General features: G+C 51.3%; 1 protein-coding gene across 3 annotated transcripts in view; it reads left to right on the top strand.

Annotated features, from left to right (window-relative positions):
* The window catches only part of NACC2 (NACC family member 2), a 54,814-nt gene extending 32,929 nt beyond the window's left edge, over positions 1-21,885 (top strand). For all 3 annotated transcript variants that reach the window (XM_068413979.1, XM_068413981.1, XM_068413980.1), the window contains 5 exons: positions 2,669-3,595; positions 11,277-11,444; positions 13,916-14,021; positions 14,302-14,399; positions 16,451-21,885. In XM_068413979.1, the coding sequence (XP_068270080.1) occupies positions 2,731-3,595; positions 11,277-11,444; positions 13,916-14,021; positions 14,302-14,399; positions 16,451-16,950 (1,737 nt within the window). In that variant the 5' untranslated portion in view covers positions 2,669-2,730 and the 3' untranslated portion in view covers positions 16,951-21,885. The remainder of the gene's footprint in view (positions 1-2,668; positions 3,596-11,276; positions 11,445-13,915; positions 14,022-14,301; positions 14,400-16,450) is intronic.
* The last annotated feature ends 206 nt before the right edge of the window (positions 21,886-22,091 follow it).

Here is a 22,091-nt window from a genome sequence, read left to right as displayed (position 1 = left end):
TCCTCTAAGGATGGCTTCACCTCTCATCTCTTAAATTTTAACTGTGTGTGACCCTCTGAGCAGAGCCCTTGCAACAAATCCGAGAGCAACGGCAGCAAGAAAAACGCTCTGGGCAAGAGAGAAGTAAGCAAAGTGAGGCCCCACCCTCTTTCCCAGCAAAAAGCACCAAACATGCTCAATAAATGCGAAGGTAATTTAAAATCTGAATCCAGGAGACAATGTGACTAGGATTTCATTACTTAAGCAAATGGATTTGCTTTTAGTGGATTCAGCCACAGACTGAAAGAAGCTTTCCCCAAGGGGTAAACATTTTTCCTGCATTTGAAAGGCTTTCTTGGATGGGGGGGTGGTTGAGGGGGGCGGATCAGGACTGTGGCTGCCCACGGAGCACCTTTATTTTAGGCAGATTTGGGCATTCCCAAAGCCGTCCTTTTGGGCAGGTGGTTTTGGGGAGCCCCTGGGGTGGGGTGGGGAGATGCTGGGTGGATACTGGGGGGGTGCTGGGTGGATACTGGGGGGGTGCTGGGTGGATACTGGGGGGGTGCTGGGTGGATACTGGGGGGGTGCTGGGTAGATACTGGGGGGGTGCTGGGGGATGCTGGGTGGATACTGGGGGGGTGCTGGGTGGATGATGGGGGGTGCTGGGGGGATGCTGGGGGGATGCTGGGGGGATGCTGGGGGGATGCTGGGGGGATGCTGGGGAGTGCTGGGGGATGCTCACCGTGCCTTCCTCCGACCGCAGGAGTTAACCAGCAGCAGTGCCAGCTCTGCAGACTGTTTGGAATAGTTTAAATGCTTTGACACTCTGGATGTACTAGATGGCAGGGGAGGCAGTTTACAGCGTAATTCATATGCAAAACTGCACTATAAATTTAAAACCTGTCTCAGTTGCCGTGGCACCACTAAGCATTTCATCAGCATACAGTACAGTATTTCTGCCATCTTTGTTTGCATTGCAGTGACTCATCAAAAGTCTGTCTTGTACCAACACTGGGAGCATTCCTCTGGCACTGATATTTCTCTGTTTTTAAAGCTTCGGTTTGAAACTGGCATTTACTTCAGGTCCCTAATCAAAGGGCTCTATTCATCGCAGAGAGCAGCCTGAATGTTAATCTGCATCCGGCCTATTCATTTAGATGCTGTGCGCTGCCGGGGAGATCTGACTTGGTAAAAGCTTGAGCTACAGCAGATACAAACCCAGGGTTTGAGAGTATATATTGCTTTTTTTCCTTTCCCCTCCCCTGAGCGATCAGCGTTACTGCGGACAGCGGGGAGAGCCGGGGGGACGCGGAGCCCCTTGGGGACGGGGCTGCCCAAGGTACGTTTGCTCCCGGCCAGGCGAGGGGACCGGGAACTTCCTCGCTTGGAAGAATTTTTTTTAAACCGTGCAGATACAATTAAATTGGCTCCGAGTGTGTTCCCTTTTCTTCCTGTTACCCCGTGGCCTTGCAGATAGGACTTCTTTTTTTTTTTTTCCCCCAGCAGTGGGAACAGAGCAGCTCTTTGTAGGTTATTATTTTCTTTTTGGAGGAGGTTTTTAAAAATCTTTTAGATAAACTTCTCTCTCTTTTTTTTTTTTAAAGTATTGTTCTATGAGCTTTCAGTGCTAGTTAACCATAGTTTTTCTTCAGTAGTATTGAAGGCAAAAAGGATTTTAAATCTCCTGGACTCTTGCGTGGAGCTTGCGGGGGGGTTTGGGCTCCGGCTGGTGCCGGTGAATCCGCAGTGATTTGCTTCGCTGGAGTTCCAGCGCCCGGGGGCTGCGCGGGAGCTCCCCTCCAACGCCGCGCTCCGGTTCTTAGGTCGGTGGAAGGAGGATTTATCCTCACGGCCAAAAGGTACCGCTGCCCGTGGTGGGATGCGAAACCGGAGCCGTCGCCTCGAGCCCGTTTCGTGTGAGGCTGCTCGGAGGGTCCTCGATGCAGCTGGGCTGGGGGGGGTCGGGGCTGGGCTGGGGCTCCCCCTGCCCCGCTTCGCATCGAGGGGAGAAAAACAAGAAGACAACTTGGTCGGCGGCTCGCTGCGGCACGTTGGTTTGTTTTATTGGGGCTCAAATATCTGGCTTAATTTGGAGATAAGCCTCGTTTTGTTGGAGGATAAATCTGTTGAGAAGGGGTTTAACTGTTGAAACGCTCCCTCTTTCTGGCGCAAATGGGAAGATTGCTTTTCAAAGTGCTTTTCCCTGGGAGCTGTCGCTCGGGCAGAATCCTGTATTTATTTCAGGCAGAATGGCATATTGTTTTATAAATATCTTTTCTGTAGTTTCAACATAGCTGCTGGTTGTTGTGTTTCTTACATAACGGTACCCGAGATCTGTCTGACTGTCTTACGTGTGCTTCGCTGTTCGCTCCTCTCCCATTTACCGTTCAGATTTTCCTGCATAAAGTAAAACCCCCCGGGGGATATAAGTCGGTGGTGCTTATTTAAACAGACCACGACTTGAAGAAAATACTTGTATTTTTGGAATATCCTTTGCCATCCACCAACAGCATTTCCGACGTCGTTTGAAAACATCGATAAGTAATTTTTATGAGCGATTGCTTCTCCGCGTCGCCTCTCGGAGCTTTGAGCCTTTGATGTCGGGTGAGGTGGGTTCCTCTGCTTCTGCCTGCTTTGGTGAACTGTCTAAAGACGCTGTGCCTCTCTCCCTGTTTTCTCTGTCTTTCAGATGTGCCCTACTTTGGATCTTCCTGCATTGAATGTCTGAGGAGCTCCAGCCGATCCTGAGCCATGTCGCAGATGTTGCACATAGAGATTCCCAACTTTGGGAACACCGTTCTGGGCTGCCTGAACGAGCAGCGGCTGCTGGGGCTCTACTGCGACGTCTCCATCGTGGTGAAGGGCCAAGCCTTCAAGGCGCACCGGGCGGTCCTGGCCGCCAGCAGCCTCTACTTCCGAGACTTGTTCAGTGGGAACAGCAAAAATGCCTTTGAGCTGCCGGGCACCGTCCCCGCCGCGTGCTTCCAGCAGATCCTCTCCTTCTGCTACACCGGGAAGCTGACCATGGCGGCGAGCGAGCAGCTGGTGGTGATGTACACAGCGGGCTTCCTCCAGATCCAGCACATCGTGGAGAAAGGGACGGACTTGATGTTCAAGGTCAGCTCTCCCCACTGTGACTCTCAGACCACCATGATCGAAGACCCCAGCTCGGAGCCGCAGAGTCCCTGCAACCAGCTGCAGTCGGCCTCGGCGCCCTACGTCATGTCCCCCTCCATGCCCATCCCGCTCCTCACGCGTGTCAAACACGAGAACCTCGAGCTGCAGGCGGCTGCCCTGCCCGGCCTGCCCGGCAAGCGGCCCCTCGAGCCCGGCGCCCGGGAGGGGACAGGCGGCGGCGGCCCCAACGCCGGTCCCCTGAAGCTCTCCCGCGTCTCCTACTATGGGATGCCCAACCTGGCCACCCTCATTCCCAACGTCCAGCAGGTCCAGTACTCGCAGGGGGAGCGGACGAGCCCCGGCGCCAGCAGCATTCCCACCACCGACAGCCCCACCTCCTACCACAACGAGGAGGACGAGGAGGACGACGAGGCGTATGACACCATGGTGGAGGAGCAGTACGGGCAGATGTACATCAAGTCCTCGGGAGGCTACTCTGGTAATGGACAGTCTCTCTCCTTGGGTTTTCTGCTCTCCTTCAGGGCTTGGTTGGTCCTTCTCCAGCCAGCATGGGTGGTTTTGGGCTTGTTCATCAGGCTTTTGTTTTTGGGGGCTTCGTTTGTTTATTTACATAGCGCGGTGCACGTGGTAGGCCTGGTGCTGGCGTCCAGGTGTGGCATGGGCAGGTCCCCCCATGCCACCACTCATGGGCTGTGTCCCCTGCTGAGAGGCTCTTCAGATAAGAGAGGCTACATCATCCCCCATGGTCAGCTTAGCCCTTTGGTGTTTGGCTGAGGCTGTTGACAAGTGGCCTGGTGGTTACGTGAGCCGTGTGGTGGTGACACCCATCCCATGGCGATGACTGAGCTCACCCGCTGTGGGCCCTCCGAGATGGATGGCCATCCACGAGAAGGGAAGCACCAGCCCTTGCCAACCCAGTAGAGGTTAGACGGTCAGTCTGGGAGTTCGTCTCCACCGAGGTGCAGGGCACGTTCCCTCTGCCCTGGTGTTTTAGAATAAAATTTTTATAAAAGTGGTGAACAGATGACATTTGGAGGAAGGGAGAAAAACATGAAATCCATCATTTTCATAGATGTTGTTAATTAGGAGTATCTGCAAAAAGTAGAAAAGAAGGACTTTTATCCCCACTGCCTGAAGCAACCCCCCCTTTCCTTTGCCAGCCTTGCCCAGCGCATCGCTGTCACCAAGGGAAAAGCAATCGGGGGGCCTCTCGATGCTGTTTTATTTCTCTGTAGGTGAGTCCCTGGGCGTGCCTTGGAGGATGTGGCTTCACTTTGGTGGTGCTCAGCCGGGAGCTGCCGGCTCAGCCCCAGGGCTGGTGCAGGGGCACAAGGCCCCTTCCCTCTCACTTCCCGCACAGGAGAGGGCTTCCTCGGGCGTGCACCCCTGCCCCGGGCACCTTGCAGGGCTCGGACCCTGTTGGGGAGCAGGGGCAGGTGAGGGGTGTGGAGCCGGGGCTCAGGACCGGAGCGGGAGATGCCCGGGTGGGTCGGTGGTGTGCCTGCATCCCGCGAGCGTGGAGCTCACAGCATCCTGCGAGCGTGGAGCTTGCAGCATCCCACACAGGCTCAGCCTCCCCGTCGGAGCTGCAGGTGTTTGTGGCAGCAGCTTTGATCCGCGGGCACTCCCCGGGGAGGGACATCTTCCCACCTGCTCCGGCCGCACGGAGCATCCTCTCGCTGGGAGCCGCGTTCCCCGCTGCGGTTCTGCGCTGAAATTGCTGGAATTTTTTTTTGTAAATATTTAACTCTCGTTTGTTGAAGAGCTGGCATGCTTTCCTCAAAGCTGTTTGATTTTGTTCTTAAGCAAGGGAGAAGATTTGACAAATATGACCATTTCTGTTACCTAAAGCCAGGCTTTTCCTAGGACTGAGAACGGGCTCATCCCCACACGCTGTCCCATCCCATCTCAAAGAGCAGGAGCCCAGCGTCCCCTTGCTACGTCCCCCTGCCAGGTAGCGAGTAGATAAGCAATATTTCCCAAGCATTTTTACCAAGCCACGTGCAAAAAGGGGAAAGCATACTGGTAGCCACGTTACTATTTTAATATTAGAAATATTTGCTGAGAAAAGTGGACAAGCCAGTGGTAGAAAATGAGCCTCGAAAGCCTGTCTGCTCTCTCTGCTGTGCTTCAAGTCCCAGCGGTTGGTAGCGGGTGGGTGGAGTGGGATCAGGGGATGGGGACAAGGTTGGGGTCTCCACCACAGCCGCCCACCCAGCAGGAGCAGGGCCCCATGCCCCGGCTGCTGTTAGAGTCAGACCGAGCAGAAATCGGGCTGTTTTCCCTCACACTGGTTTTGTTTTTATTTCGCTTTGCACTTCCCCGCTGCAGAGCGTGCGGTGAGTGATGGGGGTTTGCCTTCAGCGCCGGGGCTCGCAGCATTATTCTTCAGAGCAGTGGGATTATACCCTTGGACACGGTATTTTCCTCCCCTGTCACGGGGCCAGTTCATGCAGTGACAGAACAAAAACCAGTTCCGAAGGCGAGGGCAGGACCAGCCCCGGACGGTGCAGGCAGCAGCTCTCAGGCTGTACCTCGTTCTTGCGGTGCAGGAGCCATCCCAGTTGGAAAAGGGAAAATAGGAGCAGCTTTTTCAGGTGTCACTGGAGACGCTGCAACCGTCGGAGCCGGGCATCCCACAGCGAAGTTTTCCTGCTTGGTTTCTGTAGGGGGAAGACTCGAACCGCGTCGTGATGCCGAGGCAGGGGCCATGCGAGGAGGAGGCAGGTGCTGCCTGGCCCCGCTGTAAGGCTCTAATATACCACATTTCTGCTAAAATATCCCTTCTGCACCGGCACATTTCAAGGGAGTTTCCTGTTTTAAATAAGCCAGCTACAGTGTCGGGCTTCCTGGAAAAGAGGGCACACAAAAAAAGAGATTAAAAAGAAAAAAAAAACCCTAAGCTATTCCATTATGGTTTGGACTTGTACAGCTAACTGTGTTTTAATTACTCAGGATAAACTGTACCCTCAAAAGGTGCAGAATAATAAAACCATAAGATGGAAGAGAGAAGCCAGCTAATCCTGCTGCTGGCATGTAGATCCCGACAGCCTTACAAAGGCCTGGGGGAGGGGGGAGCCCTCTAAAACAGCGATTGCCAAGGTTTCCAAGAGCCCCGCTTGTAAAAACAAAAACAAAGCCAAAGAAGAGCACAGCAGATGAAGCCCTGAATTTCAGAGAGGGTTTGGTTTTTTTTTTCCTTCCTTTTTCTCCACTTTTTCCTTCCCCAGTTGAAGCGTTGACTGAGCTAATGCTGGCGAGCGCGTGGTGGGATGCTGGTGGCTGATGCTCCTCGCTTCCCTTGAGCATCGCTCACCTTGAGCATCACCCACCACTCCCGAGGCCGAGGCAGTGCAGGGCAGGGGCAGGCGCTCGGCAGGACCCCGCTGAGCTCAGGGGGTCACGAAGGCTCTCCTTGCCTCAAGGCTGGGGGTTTTTTATTGATTTTTGTTCATCCCTTTTTATAGTCAGAACGATGCTGAATCTCCAAACCTGGGATCAGAGAGCCAAGGAGCACATCGTCACCTTGGCCAAGGGTTTGGTGGTGGCAGAGGGAGTGAGGAGAAGGTCTTGTTGAGCGATGTGCCTCTTGCAGTGGTGGCACTGATGTGATGGAGCAGGAAAAGCGTCAGACCCGCAAAATGAGTGGCAGATAAATGATAAGTCCGGTCTTAAGCACGGCCGATGGGAGGGTTAGGTTTAGGTGTTGGTAGACAGGGTGGCAGCTTGCAGAGGGATGTAGGAAAAGGTGCCTCAGCTCCCACCAGCCTCTGGCCACGTTCGGTGGCCTTGGTGTCACCGTTGCCATCCCCACGCCCGCCTGCTGCTGTGGCAGTGTGGGAGCATCGTGGTAAAATGGCTCCTTATTCTGTAACTAGGTCTGGTTATGGAGAACGTGCGGGCCTCGAGGACACGAGCGAGACTTAATGAGGTTTCTAGCATCTGATCTGAGGAGCGCACAACTCCAGAAAATATTAAACAAAAGCGAAGTATTTTTATCCTCGTTAATTACAGCGTCGTGGGCCTGATCTGAAGTGGGTTTCAGCAGGACTTGCAGATGCTCAGCGTTTCTCTGCGCGGAGCCGCGTTCCTGTCAGTCAGCTCGCTGCTTAGCAGATGCCGTTAATTTGATTTTTGACAGGCACAAGAGAAGTTGCGCGAGGGTCCGTCCTCCTCCTTCGCAGGGCAGAGGAAAAATCTTTGTGCAGCAAATGGCTGGAATGTAAAGGCTGGACTTGAAAGTTATGAAATCCCGAACTGACAAGAGCGCACTTCATTAAAAATTCATCTAAAATAGCCATTATAGAATAGTTGTGGTAATTAGCTGAGAGAATAGTTTTCTCTCCTGGCCTCTGATTCCTGACAGTAAGGAAAGAGGGCAAGAAACAGCCCAGAATCCACAATGAGGGGCTCCAGCATCACCCATCCCGGCACGGAGAGCGGGGTGCTGGGCAGAGCCCCGCGCCAGGGCCACGCAGCCTCGGGCCTTTTTTGGCGTTAAAACTTCTAGTCCCGGTTTCCTCACCATAAAACACAGATGTTTAATTTTAGGCTGGCAGATGTTTCACTCCTGGCTGAGATCTGAAGCGGAGGCAAGATAGGGGTATTTATAAACCAGTAATATTTTTCCTATGCTAATTCCAGATTACCTCCCTGTATAAATAGGTCACAAATCAAATCTCTGCATTCCAGTGCGTTGTTATAAATGTGCTGTTTGTAAAATATAAACTATCCCGGTTGGGACTATATCATATATCTGTCCCGTGGTGCGTGCGTGTGTCCTCTGTGGCACAGGTTTACGTACGCAGGCAGATGCTGGCGATGCTATTTTTGGGGTAGTCCCACTGCCAGTGGAAAATAGGCTAATGGGATCAAAACGTAAAATACTGCTGTTGGAAAAGAAACTTCTCACCGTGTGGAGAACAGGGGAGAATTAGCCCCGTGGTTGCATACGTGGTGGAGCAGATGGAGATGGTTTTGTAGCTCTTGTGGTGGACCAGGACTTGTGACTTGTGGTTCCGTGTTGGGGCTCTGTAAACATCAACATTTGGGTGAGAATCCATCACTCGGATATTTCTGTATCTCAGAACCCCATTTCTAAAACGGAAATAGTTGTTTCTTACCCACGGGAGTATATTGAAGTTTATATCCAGTAAATGGTCAAGAGGAGAACGCAGGCTGGTGGGGATTGGGGTTTCATGAATAATTTTGAAGCCCTGGTGTTTGGATTGTCAGGAACTAAGGAAATTAGTGACTACTGGTGCCATGCGTGCGACCAGCAATTCCCAGCGCTGCCAGACCTGGGGCACTCGCCCGAGCAGCTTGTTGCCCATCACCATGAGGGTCAATGGGAGCTGTGTGGGCTCAGCATCTCTGGTCCCAGGCACCTCGGGCAGGACGTGCAACCGTCCTGGTGTCACCAAAACCATCGTAGGCTCAGCAAGAAGGTGGTGTGACGGACCTCTGAGCCAGATGGTGCGTTTTAGGGACGAGGAGGACGCGTGCCCCTGGCATCATGCACAGCCTGGAGCCACAGAGCACCAGCAATTCCCACGACTCCAGCTTTCCTCTGAGCATGGACCGGTGAGTTGGTTTGAGGTTGCTTCTTCAGCCAGAAAGCCCGTGATATTTCCCATTCTGGACCACTTGTTGCCAGCAGCAGCATCCACATAAGTTTGAGATGAAAGCATATATCTGAATAAATAAAATATACCAGTGTTTGGCTGGCAGCTCTCACTGCTTCCTCTGTAATGATTTCCTGCCCCTCTCTCCTGGCTGGTAGGCTCCTTTCTTGGTCGAGAACAAAACTGTATTAAACAATACTTCACATTGTTTGCCCTTTCATTGAAAGGGAAGGAGCTGCTGCCCTCTGAAGATACAAATTAATTAGAAGCAAATACTATCCTGTTCTTCAGAGCACAAAGGCCAAACAGACTGGCTTTCTTTGGAAACATGGGACCAAAGTGTCTCTTGTCTCCTGCTCCTTTACATAACCGATTGCTATCTGCTGAATCGAGGTGGCACTGAAAGGCCTAAATCTTCAGTCGTTTTTGTTTAGTGTCATTGAATTTGTGCAAATGCTTTAATGGAAACAAAGTCCAAAAAATGATTCATGCCCATGTTTAATAAGAGATTTATAGACAGCGAGCCAGGACAGATGTAACCAAAATAGACGAGTGGATTGAGTTACCCTTGGTCTTTTTAGCCCAAGTTTTCTGAAGTATTTGATTTCACAGGATGAAATGTAAACTTCTCGATGGCTCCGTGTGTCGGAAGTGAAATGTCTTCAAAAGCAAAGAATTTCTTCAAGGCAGGATTGTCACCAGCCAGCGCGGCAGCGTTGACTTCCTGAAAAGCTCCTTTTCTTTCTGGAAATGGGTTTGACACCAAATCCTTCAGAATTTCCCCAGGAAGGCAGCATGAACACAGTGCTCGTGCTGATCTTGTTCTTCCCTGCCTCATTATTGCCCCCTTAGGATCTCTTTGGGCCAAAAATATTTTTTTATTGAATGTTTGCCTGTGGAAAGTGGTAGAGCAGGTGGGTTTGTAGCTGTTTGCCACTTGGATGTCGTAGGTGTTTAATTTCTTCAGTGACAGCGGGCAGGAGGAGGGCATGGCTGGCGGCCGTTCAATGGGACTGCACACCAGCACTGCGAAGCACTTTGCGTAGATAATCGGGCCGTGGTGGCAAGAGAGGTTCGTTTAAAAACATCGTGTGAGTTGTTCTGCTGCTTTTTGGTCCTTAATCACTGCAGGGAATGCTGGGGTGCAGCTCCCCGAGCAAGGGACATCCTCCCGGTGTTCCGGGAGCGACGAGGGAGGGGGTGGCTCCAGCGTCGGGCCTGCGCTGGGATGCCACGGCACAGCACGGCGTCGCGGGGCATGGCCTAGTTAGAACACTGCTCCCTTTGTACGGGAGCTGTCGCCCTTCGGTTACTGCAGCAACAAGTCTGCAAAACTTGTTATTTTATCTAGAGAGAGGAAAAGCGGCCCCCAGAACGCCGAGATAATTGCAGGAAAAGACACCTCTCGAGCAGGAGATATTTTGAGTTCAGAAACGCTAATTGCAGGGGTTTTTTTCTTCTCTCTGTGTTCGTAGATATCGAAGCACAGAGCTGGGTTTGATTTTATGCATGGCACTTGCCGTGTTATCCAACATTTTTGGGGAAAGAGATGGAATATTGCAGAGCTGGGCTGCAACTCGGGATTTTTAACTTCTCCCACCGTGTCCCAGTGCAGCTGGAGTTGATGCACACCTGTGTCAGCCCTCTTTTGCTGTCAAAAATTGTAACTTTAAGCAAACCTGTGGACTTACACTGTAAATGTGCTTTAGAAAGCAAATTCTCTGTATGCCCACGAGACCCCGACGTTGACGGTTGCTAATGGGCGGTGGTGGGCTCCAGGGATGGTGTGTTGGGACAAGTCACAGCTGCGTCCTGGCAAAACCCAGTAACTTGGTTTTGAAGCCACTGCTTAATAACATCTTTTGGCTTGTTGGTTGGGGTCTCTCTTGTTACTGAGAGGAAACGTTAGCCTGGAAAAGGCAGAGTAAGAGAAGGCGCTTTGGGAGGTGAGTTGGAGTTTGCAGAAGGTGGCTGGTGGGTGCTATCCTCGGCAGAGATTATGGTGACCTTTCTCGGTGCAGGGGGTATCTGCACAGTCTGGCTTTTAACTTCAGCAGGAAAAAAAAACATCAAGAGAAGTAGTTATGGTACTGATGCAGGTATTTCTCAAACCCAGGCAATTTATCGCCTGTTTTAGAAACCCCCGGTGAAGTAACCTGCCGTTCTTCTGGGGGTGTTTGGGGGAAGCCAGCTCCGTATGCTGTGCTTCCAGAACGATGCCAGCTCTGCAGAGCTGCCTGTTTTCATAAGTGATTAACTTAGCAAAAGTTAAAGCATAATTAGATTCCAAGAATCCCTCTCGCAGCACCCGAATGCACATTCGAGACTGCTGCAGTAGATGGTGGGGGAGACCAGGGGACCTTTCCACGCTGTCAGGTGGCATCTGCCCTGCAGCTGATAGCCCTGGCGAACGGTTGTACTGCTGGAGGGAGGAACGTTTCCCAGAGCTACCTGAAAAAGTCAAAACCTGACTTTCTGTTAGTGTTGTGCCTGCATAATAAACTGTTTTAATGGTTTTCCCTTTTAATTTTTAAGTTGCTCAAGAGAAGCCAGAGCAGATCCCACTGGAGAATCGCTCCTGTGTCCTCATACGACGGGATCTAGTTGCTCTCCCAGCCAGTCTTATCAGTCAAATCGGATACCGTTGCCACCCAAAACTCTACTCAGAGGGAGATCCTGGAGAAAAACTTGAGCTCGTTGCAGGTAACGAGGGGGTAACTTTTCTTTGCTTGACAATGCCTGGAGATTACTGATATTGTCCTTCTTGAAATGTGTTCTTCATCTTGCTTGCACCATTACTGGAGTTGTGCAACTTGTGTGCCCTTGATGTGTCTTTCTGGATTATTCATCACCAATCATCTTTTAAAAAGTTCTAAGTTTCCTTTAATTTGCTGATAGAAAAATGTGTCATTAACAGGATTTATTCAATTGAATTAATTTAGCATTTTAATTGAATTCTCCAGCTTGTGTTCTTCCTGATTGGTGTGGGCTGCATCGCAATTGTATTTTGATTTAGATGCACAGATCTAAAATAAAACCAACCAAAAAACCCATCGCATTATAAGATTTACAAAGCAATGGAGGTAAAATTTGTGTCAGTGAACAAGCTTTGAAAAAACCTGTAAAAGTTTTTTTAAAAATTGGGTGTGTTACTGACCTGTGAAATGCTGCAGTAGGATGGAAGAGAAGGAATCGGTTTTGGTCCTTTTGTTGATCTTTATTTTCAGTTTTTGGGGTATTTACAATATCAGAAGGATTCACTACTCCATAAAGGATTTATGGCCAACTTGAGGTGGAAGATGGTGCTCTTTGGCTTTCAGTGATGCTGGTGGTGTAGAGCTGGATGAGGAGTGAAATCCAGTAGCCATGAAACAGTGGCCGTGCCAGCCTGCAGCCCGCGTACCCCCAGCGCTGCTCAGCTGTGGTGTCCACATCAAATACCAGTTTAAATAATTATATTCTGCTTTTATACGTTCCCCCTGGCTTCCCTTTGCTGCAGTGGTCCTCTCAGCTTATAGCTTTTTCCCTTGGCCATAGTGATGTTCAGCTGAAGCAATCTTTGCACGCCAGCCCCTACCTGCTGCCCAGGCGAGGAGCTTTAATTCACACCTGTAAAGCCCTTTGCACAAAAAGGACGTGTGGCAGTGCGATCAATCCAAATCAGTTCTCCTTTCTTTCTGGTCATTTATCTCTTGCTGAGTAGCATGATTTTATTTTCAGTCTGTAGAAGGATTTCAGAGGATGCCCAGAAAGGTTTCCATCTGATGGAGGACGGGTCTTTGGTGGAAGGCAGGAGTAAAACGCGCACGCCGCAGCACAGCGTACAACCACAAGTATTTATTTGGTATCTGGAATATTCATTTTGTGCCCATTTACATTTTATGTGAGACTTCGTAAAACCATCAAGTGGTGCAGGTTATTTTCACAGTGAAAGCTGCAAATTGGCTCGAGGCAGCTCTGCTTGATTTACATTTTTCAATCTGGAAAAAAAAAAAGTAGATTAATATCTGTAACCGATAGTGGCTGCCTCGGTTATGTTTTGTGTGTTAGAGTGAAGTTCCCCTTCTGATGGCTTATCTCTCAAAAGAGTGCTGCTGAAGAAAGGCTCTGCAGCTGATTGCTGTCTCAAACCTGGTGAGACGTGGTGGGGCGCTCGACCCCGGAGCATGCAGGAGGATCCTGCAGAGAAAGTTTTCCTCCGCTCTCCCTTCGGAGTATTCTCCTTTTGTCCCTGATTTTTCACGCCACGATTGATTCTGCAAACTGCAGCAGCTCTCTCCGAGAGGGTCTCAACGAGCCTCGCAGTCGTCGCTGTACATCTGATGGACAGATGCGGAGCGTGGCGAGGAGATACGACCCATTATTTAGTCTTAATTAAAAGCAAATACCAAAACCCTCTCGTATAACAGTATGCTTAAAAAATAGGGTAACAGTCAACTGATACTGAGGTTTGAGTGAGCTGCATGCAAGGTGAAAGTGTCTGCTAAGAAACCTGCTGGAAAGCACTGCCAGACCCCTGGACGTGGGAAGCTGCTTTGGCCGGGGCTCCTTTTTCTTCCAGAGAACAAGGCAGGGTGTTTCGGAGTCAGCAGTTCCTCTGCATTGGAAGGAAAATCCCCTCCTCACCAGAAGTATCAAGAGGTGATGGGCTGGGATTTTTGAAAGCTGTTAGATCTGTGGGGTAACCGGGTGCCTTTCCTGTGCTAGAGCGGGTTTTTTCCCTTCTTTCTAGTTATATGTTCTACAATCTTTCACTTGGGAAAAGGCCAAATGGATTGGGGCTTTCTTCCTTCAGAAATAATAAATAATCTGATCTGTGCATATAAAATCACAGAATAAAGCCTCGCACTGTGTGTCTTTGCAAAAAAAAAAAGAAAAAAAAAGAGTGTCCTTTTATTTGGTTTCCATAGACTTCCTTTCTGTACGGATAAAATTAAGAATTATTAATCCCTGGGGCTTGCCAAGGCCCCAGGGGACTGCTGGGCTTTTCCCAAAGCCCTGCCGTCCTTGTTGGGCTTCTGTAGCAGCGTGTGACGAGCCCGCTCCCTCCAGTGTCCCACCACTCCTGGATGGCTGGCGCAGGAGGAGCACCAAGCACGGTGTCGTGGCTCGGAGGCGGTGCTGTCAGCGAGGCGGGGGCTTAATTCTGGGTTCTCCCTCTCCCACCCTTCCAGGCTCAGGTGTTTACATCACCCGGGGGCAGCTGATGAATTGCCACTTATGTGCTGGTGTCAAACACAAGGTCCTTCTGAGACGTCTTCTGGCCACCTTCTTTGATCGGTACGTGCTCTCTGCGCTCTCCCGAGGGATTCGGTTTATTTTCTGGTGTTTTAACCACATGAATAGATAATGTGTCGTGAGTGCTTCGTCCTCTGTGTGCGCTGCGCTGATTTCTGTGCTTTTTCTCAACGATGCTTGAACCTGAGCACCGGGTTTTCCAATTCTTTGCCTTAAAATCATGTAGCGTGGTGATCCCTCCGTAAGAACCCGAAGGGAAGAGGGGGCGGCGGCTGTCCCCTGCAGACCCCGCTGTAAGGATCTCCCTCTGTCTTTCTTGCAGGAACACGCTTGCCAACAGCTGCGGCACTGGAATCCGGTCCTCCACGAGCGATCCCAGCAGGAAGCCCCTGGACAGCAGGGTCCTGAACGCAGTCAAATGTAAGGAGAGAGATTTGCTGCTGCTCTGTGGGAACAGCGGGCCGAGAGCAAAGCCGAAACCTAAGCAGGGAAGGGCATCTCTGCTGCGTGACGTGGGAACTATATGTGGTGACATTAGCTTATAGGAAAATTAATTTGGTTTTATTTTGCGTCATTTTTTGAGGGGCTGAAGTGAATATATTTTTTTTTTTAATTTGTTTGGCAGTATCTTGATATAAAACTTTATTGATACTTGACTGTTTTGCTATATTTTAAAGCACTAATTTCGCAGTTAATTGTTTTATTGATAGGTGCTCTAAGAAGGAAATCAAAATTATGTTTTGGGCAACATCCGGAGCTTGATGCTGCTGAAACAGGCTGTCTCTATGTGCTGGCTTTTATGCCTCCAGGTTCTAGCTCGCTTTCAGGTCCCTCTGAGTGCAGGGCTCTGCCAGATCTCTGTCTCAGAGCTGGGGGTACAAAAGGCTCAGCTCTTTAACACCCCTTCTGCCCTCCTGCAGGGAAGATCCTCTGTGTTTGCATGAGTACCCAGCACCCTGATGTTAGCCAGGGCTGGGATGTGCAGGGCTACCGGCTCCACTGTGCGTATTTGTGCCCAGCGCCTGGTGTTTGTACAAGAAAAGGAGAGTTTTCTTACTTCCATCAAGGTAGTTCAGTTATTTATGGCAGGTGCCAGAAAGAAACGGTTAATACAAGGAGCGTGCCGTGGGACAAAAGGTGCCTGCTGGTGAGTGAGGACCTGGGTGGTGCAGGAAACGCTGATGGGTCGGTGCAGCAAAGCCCATTTGCTGTGGGCTTGACATACAATGTGTTCTCTCACCCTCGCTGGGTTCTGGATAGTAAATCTTCATGTAAATATTATTGTGCTGGAAAATGAAACTCTAAGCAATTTTTTTTTATTATTTTTAAGATTTGGAAGATATATCTTTCCTCTCCCTAATTGTTGCTGTGCTACTGAACTCCAGGGGCCTTCCAGCCACCCTCTGAGATCTGTAGCACGTAGAGAAAAGGGATAAAATGGCAAATGTTCAATACATAGAGACAAAATCGCTGAACTGTGCTGTTGGTGCTTGCACGTAGCTTGTGCGTGGTGCTCTCCCAAGGCAGCCTCCCTGTTAGCAGCTTCACCCTGGAGAGCCCTGGGTCCGGACCTTCCACCCTTGGCCCCTGCTGAGGCTTGCAAAGAGTTTCAGAGGTTGGAAAGGCATCGCTGTGACAGTGCCCACGACACGGTGCCATGTGCCAGGGCGTAAGATGACTTCTTACTGCCTGAATTCTGCAGAGAAGCACCCTGTGCACGAGGTTTAGTTGATAATTGCTCACTGTGGCAGCGTGATGATGTTGCTCCATAACGTCAGGTGCCTGGTCCCCGTGGAGGAGCAGGGCTGCAGCCGAGGCATTGCTGGGCTTCTGCAGGATACGTGCCAGCTGACGTGCTGGTGGTGGATGTTGGAGCAGCCGCCCTACTCGGGCTGGAGGTCCGTGCAGTGCTGGGTGGCCTTGCGGTGGCTGGTGCGAGGTGCAGGACAGGCGGAGGACGGTCCTTCAGGCAATCTCCTCTGCTCGCTCAAGAGCAGCTCTGACCCTTTCCAGCCCCGCAGCTGTGCCTGCACCACCGTGGTTTTAAGAGCCATTAATGGATCTGCTCTTGAGGAGGTCGTGTTGACCTTTGCTGTGTTCACCTCTGCTTGTGGGTGCCGTGCTCCGGCAGGAGGCTGGTCCTGCAGGCAGGAGCCTGGGAACTCTGGGGCTCGCTGGGTCCCCGGGGAGCATGTGGTCCTTCTCCAGCCCCCTTCCCTGTGCCACCTGTGATTTTTATGCCTTTTCTGGTTTTCTCTCTTCTTGGTTGTGTCTGTCTCGAGCTGAGGAGTCCACGTCTGTGAGTCTCCCCTTGCGAGAGCTCTGGCCCCTGGGTGAACCTCCACTCTGTGGCACGTGCCCACGCGGAGCCTTGCAGCAGGTCTCTAGGACAGGGCAGAGGCTGCGACCGTGCAGCCACCTTTGTGTTGCTTCCTCTGAATCCTCAGCTCTGTGTATCCCTGTCTTTGCAGTGTATTGTCAGAATTTTGCCCCGAGCTTTAAGGAAAGCGAGATGAATGTTATAGCAGCCGATATGTGCACCAACGCCCGCCGGGTCCGCAAGCGCTGGCTGCCGAAGATTAAGTCCATGCTGCCAGAGGGGATGGAGATGTACCGCACGGTCATGGGCTCCACCACAAACAGTGTCCCCCTGGATCCCGAGTTCCAGCCCAACACTGCTCAGGTCTTTGAGCAGCGCATCTATGCAGAAAGGAGGAGCGATTCGGGAACTATAGTAGCCTTGAGAACTAACACGGTGAACGTAGAGCTGAGCAACGGATCCAACCAGTCCTTCGAACAGAGCGAGGATGCCGAAGGCGCCGGCTCCGTCATACAGGAGGCAGCTGCCACAGATGCTGCGGCATCGGATACCCAAAGCACTCCGCAACCTTTTGAACAAGGTTCGGGCTCCTCCAGCCGGCCCGAAACTCCCGTGAGAAGACAAGATGGTACTTACGGAGGGACTTTATAGAGAGAGCAAACGTTTCATGACCTATAAGGGATCTGTAATACTAAAGCTGCTTGCATGCATTACTAATACAAAACAAAAAAATGTGATCAAGCCACTTACCTACTGAACTGCTACTGTTGCCTGAAAAAAATGTGATTTTTATTCTGCTTGTATTTAAAATTTATGAAGGAAATAATCGCATTCGTTATACTGTAAACGACTAGGTCTGTGGCGACCTACTTAAAAAAAAAATTGGGCTCCTTTTTTGATATTCCTGAGGTTAGTCTATAAGATTGTAGCTTTTTCTTTTTTTTTTCTTTTTTTTTTTTTTCCTTTATTTTAAGAAGGGGAGGAGAAAAGCTAGCCACCCCCCCCAACCACCACCACCCCCTGTCATCACCACCCCATCCATTACTCAGCTCAGAAGTAAAGCCATCGTTAACCTTGTCCTCTCAAGCAAGTTTTACCGTCACTTACCAGGAAAGCGAGGTGTGTTAGGGTACAAGTGCTGTGACTGGCGATGTTTGTCTCGAGCAGAAGGGCTCTAGCCAAGTGGGACAGGGTGGGGGAAATCGTTAAAGGCTTCAGGTGTCGGAGGGAGCCCCTTGCCGTGGGTGCTGCGGGGCAGGGTGCCACGGTGCCCAGCCGCTGCCGGAGGCTGGCGGGGGCTCGGTGTCGTTGTCTCGGGGAGTTTTACCTGGTTCCCCGGAGCAGGGATGGTTCCACGGGAGTTCAGGCTTGCACGTGCCGGGAGGACTGCGTGGGATGCAGGTGGAGACCCTGGCCGGTGTAGTGGTTGTTGTCGGTTTTTTTCCCCGATACGGCTGGGTTTTGGGTTTGGTTTCTCTCTCCCTCCCTCCCAGTGACTCCTTTTCATTTGCTTCTTGCTTGCACCTTCACGTCCCCCCGCTTCTTGGGCAAAGGGGCTCGTGTCACCCCGCTGCACCCCATCGCCTCGGGGCAACGGGGCGCGCGGGCAGGCGGACCAAGTCCCGGGGCCACCTCCTGCTGGGGGGAGTAGCCCCCCTCAGCTGCCTGCGATGGGCTCTGGAGAGGAACCTAAGCACGGAAAGCACGTTGTTCTTGCTCCAAAGGGCATGGAGGCGGGTGCTCTTGGAGGCGGGTGCTCTTGGAGCCAGGGGCTCTTGGTGTCGGCTCCTGGCAGCATCCGCACCAGAGGCAGAGCGCGGTGCAGCCACCCGTGCGTGGGGCTCACCCACCGCCCCCTCCCCTCTGCCCCGCGCCAGGCAGGCTCTCACTGGGTAATAATTTGGAGTGTATTGGATGCAGAAAGGTTTAAAAAAAAAAGAAAATTAGCTTTGTGCCCTTCTCTGCAGAGGTTTTGGGGAGGAGGAAGAGTTTCGCCTCTTGCTCGTCCTCCAGACAGGCCTTGCTGGGGAGAAGCCCCATGTGAGTTATTAGTTGGGTTTTTTTGTTGAAAGCTGATGTCCCCAGGCTGTGCTGGCTTTGGTGGCCCCGGCTGGCCTTGGCTTGGTGGTGCGGGCCCTGGGATGGGACCCGCGGACGCCCCTGGAGCCTGGGCAGTGGGTCCCAGCTCACCCCCCGCTCGCTGCCTCGTGCCTGCGCCGGCTCTGCCCGCTCGCCCTTCAAACCCCCCCAGGGACCGCGGTCCCTCTGTGGTCGCTGCAGCTTCGCCCGGGTGCTGCCACCGGGCTGCGGCTGGGCAGAGGGATGCTGGGCACCCGCGGGGATGCCAGGGCCGGGGTGCCCCCGAGGGATGGGGACAGCGACGTGAGAGCCGCGTATGGCTTTTTTCTTTTTCTTTTTTAATTATTATTTTTACTGTGACTAAACAACCTGCTTTAATGGTGTTTGCAGCTCGTTCTTTAACACGTTTGGGACTATGAACACGTGCGAGGTGCACGGAGCGTCCCGCTGAAGGCTGCTGTGGCTGCGCTCCTCTGTCCTTCCCTGCTTTGCTCCTGAATGCAGATGGCTTTGCTCAGGGTTTTCTTCCTTCTTTGTATTTCCACGGGGAAAGGGGGCAGGGGGGGAGAGGATAACCCAACTTTTGGCCATTTGTTTTGTGTTCTTCGATACTTGAAGCAGTTTTTTGCATCCTAATAACAAAGCTGTCCGGCGCTTAGCCTGTGCCACTGCTCCTGGCCCTCAGAAAAAGAAATCAGTGCTGGGGTGGTTTGTGCCTCACGTCTGGCCCAGATCTCAGTGTTTGGCACGGCTTGGCTTGGGTACCGCGATGCCCGGGGCCGGTGCGGGTGGTGGCACGGTGCGGAGGTGTGCGACGCTGCAGGGGAGCGGGGACGAGCGCGGCCGGGGGCTCCATTTGCACTTTACCCACGTCGGCAAACAAAACCCACGCTCTCGCCGAAGCCCGGAGCCGGAGCAGCTCGTCCCCCGCCCGGCAGCGCCGCGGGAGGAGGACAAACCTGAGCAGGGGGACCAGAGAGCTCAGCTCGGGGTGGGCTTCTTCCGCAGCCATCCCCGAGGAGATGGAGGGTCCAGTTCCTCGGCCCTGGGGATGTCCCCGTCCCCCCGGGAGCGGCTGCAGGGGTCCAGCCTTGGGCAGCTTGGCCAGGTTGGTGCGCCTCGGGGGGGTCAGGTTTGGCTGAGGACCCCCCCGATCCCCCATCGCCTCCCCAAAAGTTTGGGTTTGCCAAAAGTTTGAGGCAAGCTGGGAGCGGATCCGGGTGTCGGAGATCAAAAGTCGTCCCTTCTGTGTGTGTGTGCGCATATATATATATATTTTAAAGATATCGCAGAGGATTCCTCCTCCTTTTTGGCACTTGCTGGGGTTTGGTGAGAGGCCGAGCCCCCCAGCTGGGGTTTGCACTTGGCCGTAGGGATTAATTCTGGACCAAACCCACGCCCAGCCCCGGCCGGCGGGGCAGCAGCAGCAGTACTTGAATGGCTTGGGACAGAGAGTCTGAAGAGAGTCAAGTTGCACAGTGAAAAAATATATTTTTATACCTAGCACAACTTCCTGTATAGTTTTGGGGTTTTTTTCTTTCTTTTTTTTTTCTTTCCTTTTTTTTTTTTTTTAATTTGGGTTTGTTTATTTTATTAATTATTATTATTAGGAAGGCAAACTTCTCAAATGTGAAGGGCGTTGGGTTTTTTTCCTTATCTGGTAGATGAGGGCAAGCATTTTGCACTAATGTTTCCTGTGTGTGGAGGATTAATGAATATGTTTGAAAATGTTATATGGTAATGATTGTATTCGTCCGAAAAAAAAAAAAAAAGACAAAAAAAAACCAGTAACCCCTTTCAAATACTGAATGTACGGTGAGAACAGAGCAGTCCATCGATTGTATGCGGCTTTCCTGAGTGCCTTAGAATTTTTTGATCATTTTTTTTCCAAGGAAAAACAGATTTAAGATCAGATCATGACCGACTCCTTCCTCCTCTTTGTTTACGACACTATTTTAAATTATAGAATTCGGGGCTGCTTTGTAATGTGAATAGGAAACTGCATTCATCTAGGTCTGGTAGTGTTAAAATCAACAGTATTTATGGTATGTCTGCACCTTTATTCTTATGCTTGACTATTAGCAATATTACGTGTATATTATATATCTAAAGTTATACCAAGCACCTTTAAAGAAAACGGAGTGTAAGCATCCGAGTTACCTGCAGCTGCCATATAGTGTAGGAGCCAGCCCCTCTCCTCGTTAGCGCCAATTAACAGCACCGTCCCGCTTCGCAGAAGGGCTGCATGACCTTCGGCCTCCCCCCGGCCCGCGGCGGGTCCCGCTTTGGCCGGGGGTCGCGGCGAACCCCCCGGTGCCCCACGGGACGCCCGGTGGGAGCGATGGGGCCGAGGATGGGGAGCGGGTCCTTCGTGCCACCTCCATGGTTTAATTCTTCTAACTGTGTTTTCACCCCAGAAATTCCCCCCCCGGGGGGCTGCGGGGCCGGTGGTGGGGAGCCCGGCCGGGGGGCGGCACGCACCGGGGCTCCTCTCCCGCGGCTGGGCGAGGGGTCCAGCCCGACCCACCGCCCACAACTGGAACTGCCCGTGGCTCAGCTGGAGCATCCTCAGCCCCCGGGGTTTTGCTCAGATCGCTTGTTTTTCTGGAAATAACGGGCTGCGGGTGGAGGGGGGCACTGGGTCCGCAGCCCCCCCGGCCTTCAGCCGCTGTTCGGGGCATTCCCGCTGTCCGAACCGTCCCGCGCCGTCGGGGAGCCCCCGGCCCCGCTCCCCCCGGGGGGGCTCAGCTCTAACGCACTCACATTGGAAACCCCTCCGCTCCTCCGGTGAGTTTCTTCCACTGTTAAGCGTTTTGCACACAAAAAAAAAAAAAATTGTCATTTTTATGTCAAGGTAAAAGCCAAAACTTGCAATACTATTTTTAGCAGACAATTAAAAAAATTAATAAATAAATAAATAAAACGACTGAGTATAAATGTATAAATATTTTTGACTTGAACATTTGGATGGCACTTGATTCAAATAGAACATTAATCCTTTGGACAGAATGTTTGGGGAAAAGAAAAAAAAAAAAAAGGACTTAAAGTACAAGGTTGTTTTTAAAGCGTCTTCATAGGGTATTAAGTAGTACTGTAATTCATGACTGTTAAAAATACTTTCTGTGCTGTAAGGAAATCTCACAGTACCACTGAATTATGTTCCTCGACTGTCTCAGCCACGAACGATGCTAGCTTCTTTGGGTTTTGTTTTATTTTTTTTTTAATCGTGCATTATTCACTAGTATTTATGTGCTCTTACTCTGTATAGTTAAGACTGTTATTTTGTAGCCATGGCTGACACGATATATCAGTAACTAAAAAAAAAAAAAAACAGAGAAAAGATTAAGACCCCCCCCCCCGAGTTGGATCTGTGCTCATAGCTGTTTTCATATGATGAAAAATCCATTTAAAAAAAAAAAAAACCAAACCCCAATGTGATCATTAATTGTAAAACGCTTTGTAAAATTCACATTTACAAAATAATAAAGTAAATTACAATTAAAAGCTTTTCTTTGCTCTGGTTTCTCTCTTTCTGGGTGGTGGATGTTGGTGATCAGAAGGGTCAGTAGGTGCTGACGGGGCTCCACATCCCTGGGCTGCCCCAAGGGACCAGGCTCCACTTCAAGGTGTGAAACAAACCCCGGCCTTGGCCAACTGGATGGTTTTTTACCCAATTTTGGGGGTTTTCGGAGGTCCCTGCCCTGGGCTCTTCC

The sequence above is a fragment of the Nyctibius grandis genome, chromosome 16 (assembly GCF_013368605.1).
Source record: "Nyctibius grandis isolate bNycGra1 chromosome 16, bNycGra1.pri, whole genome shotgun sequence".
Classification (NCBI taxonomy): domain Eukaryota; kingdom Metazoa; phylum Chordata; class Aves; order Nyctibiiformes; family Nyctibiidae; genus Nyctibius; species Nyctibius grandis.
This window is presented reverse-complemented; position numbering and strand designations above follow the sequence as displayed.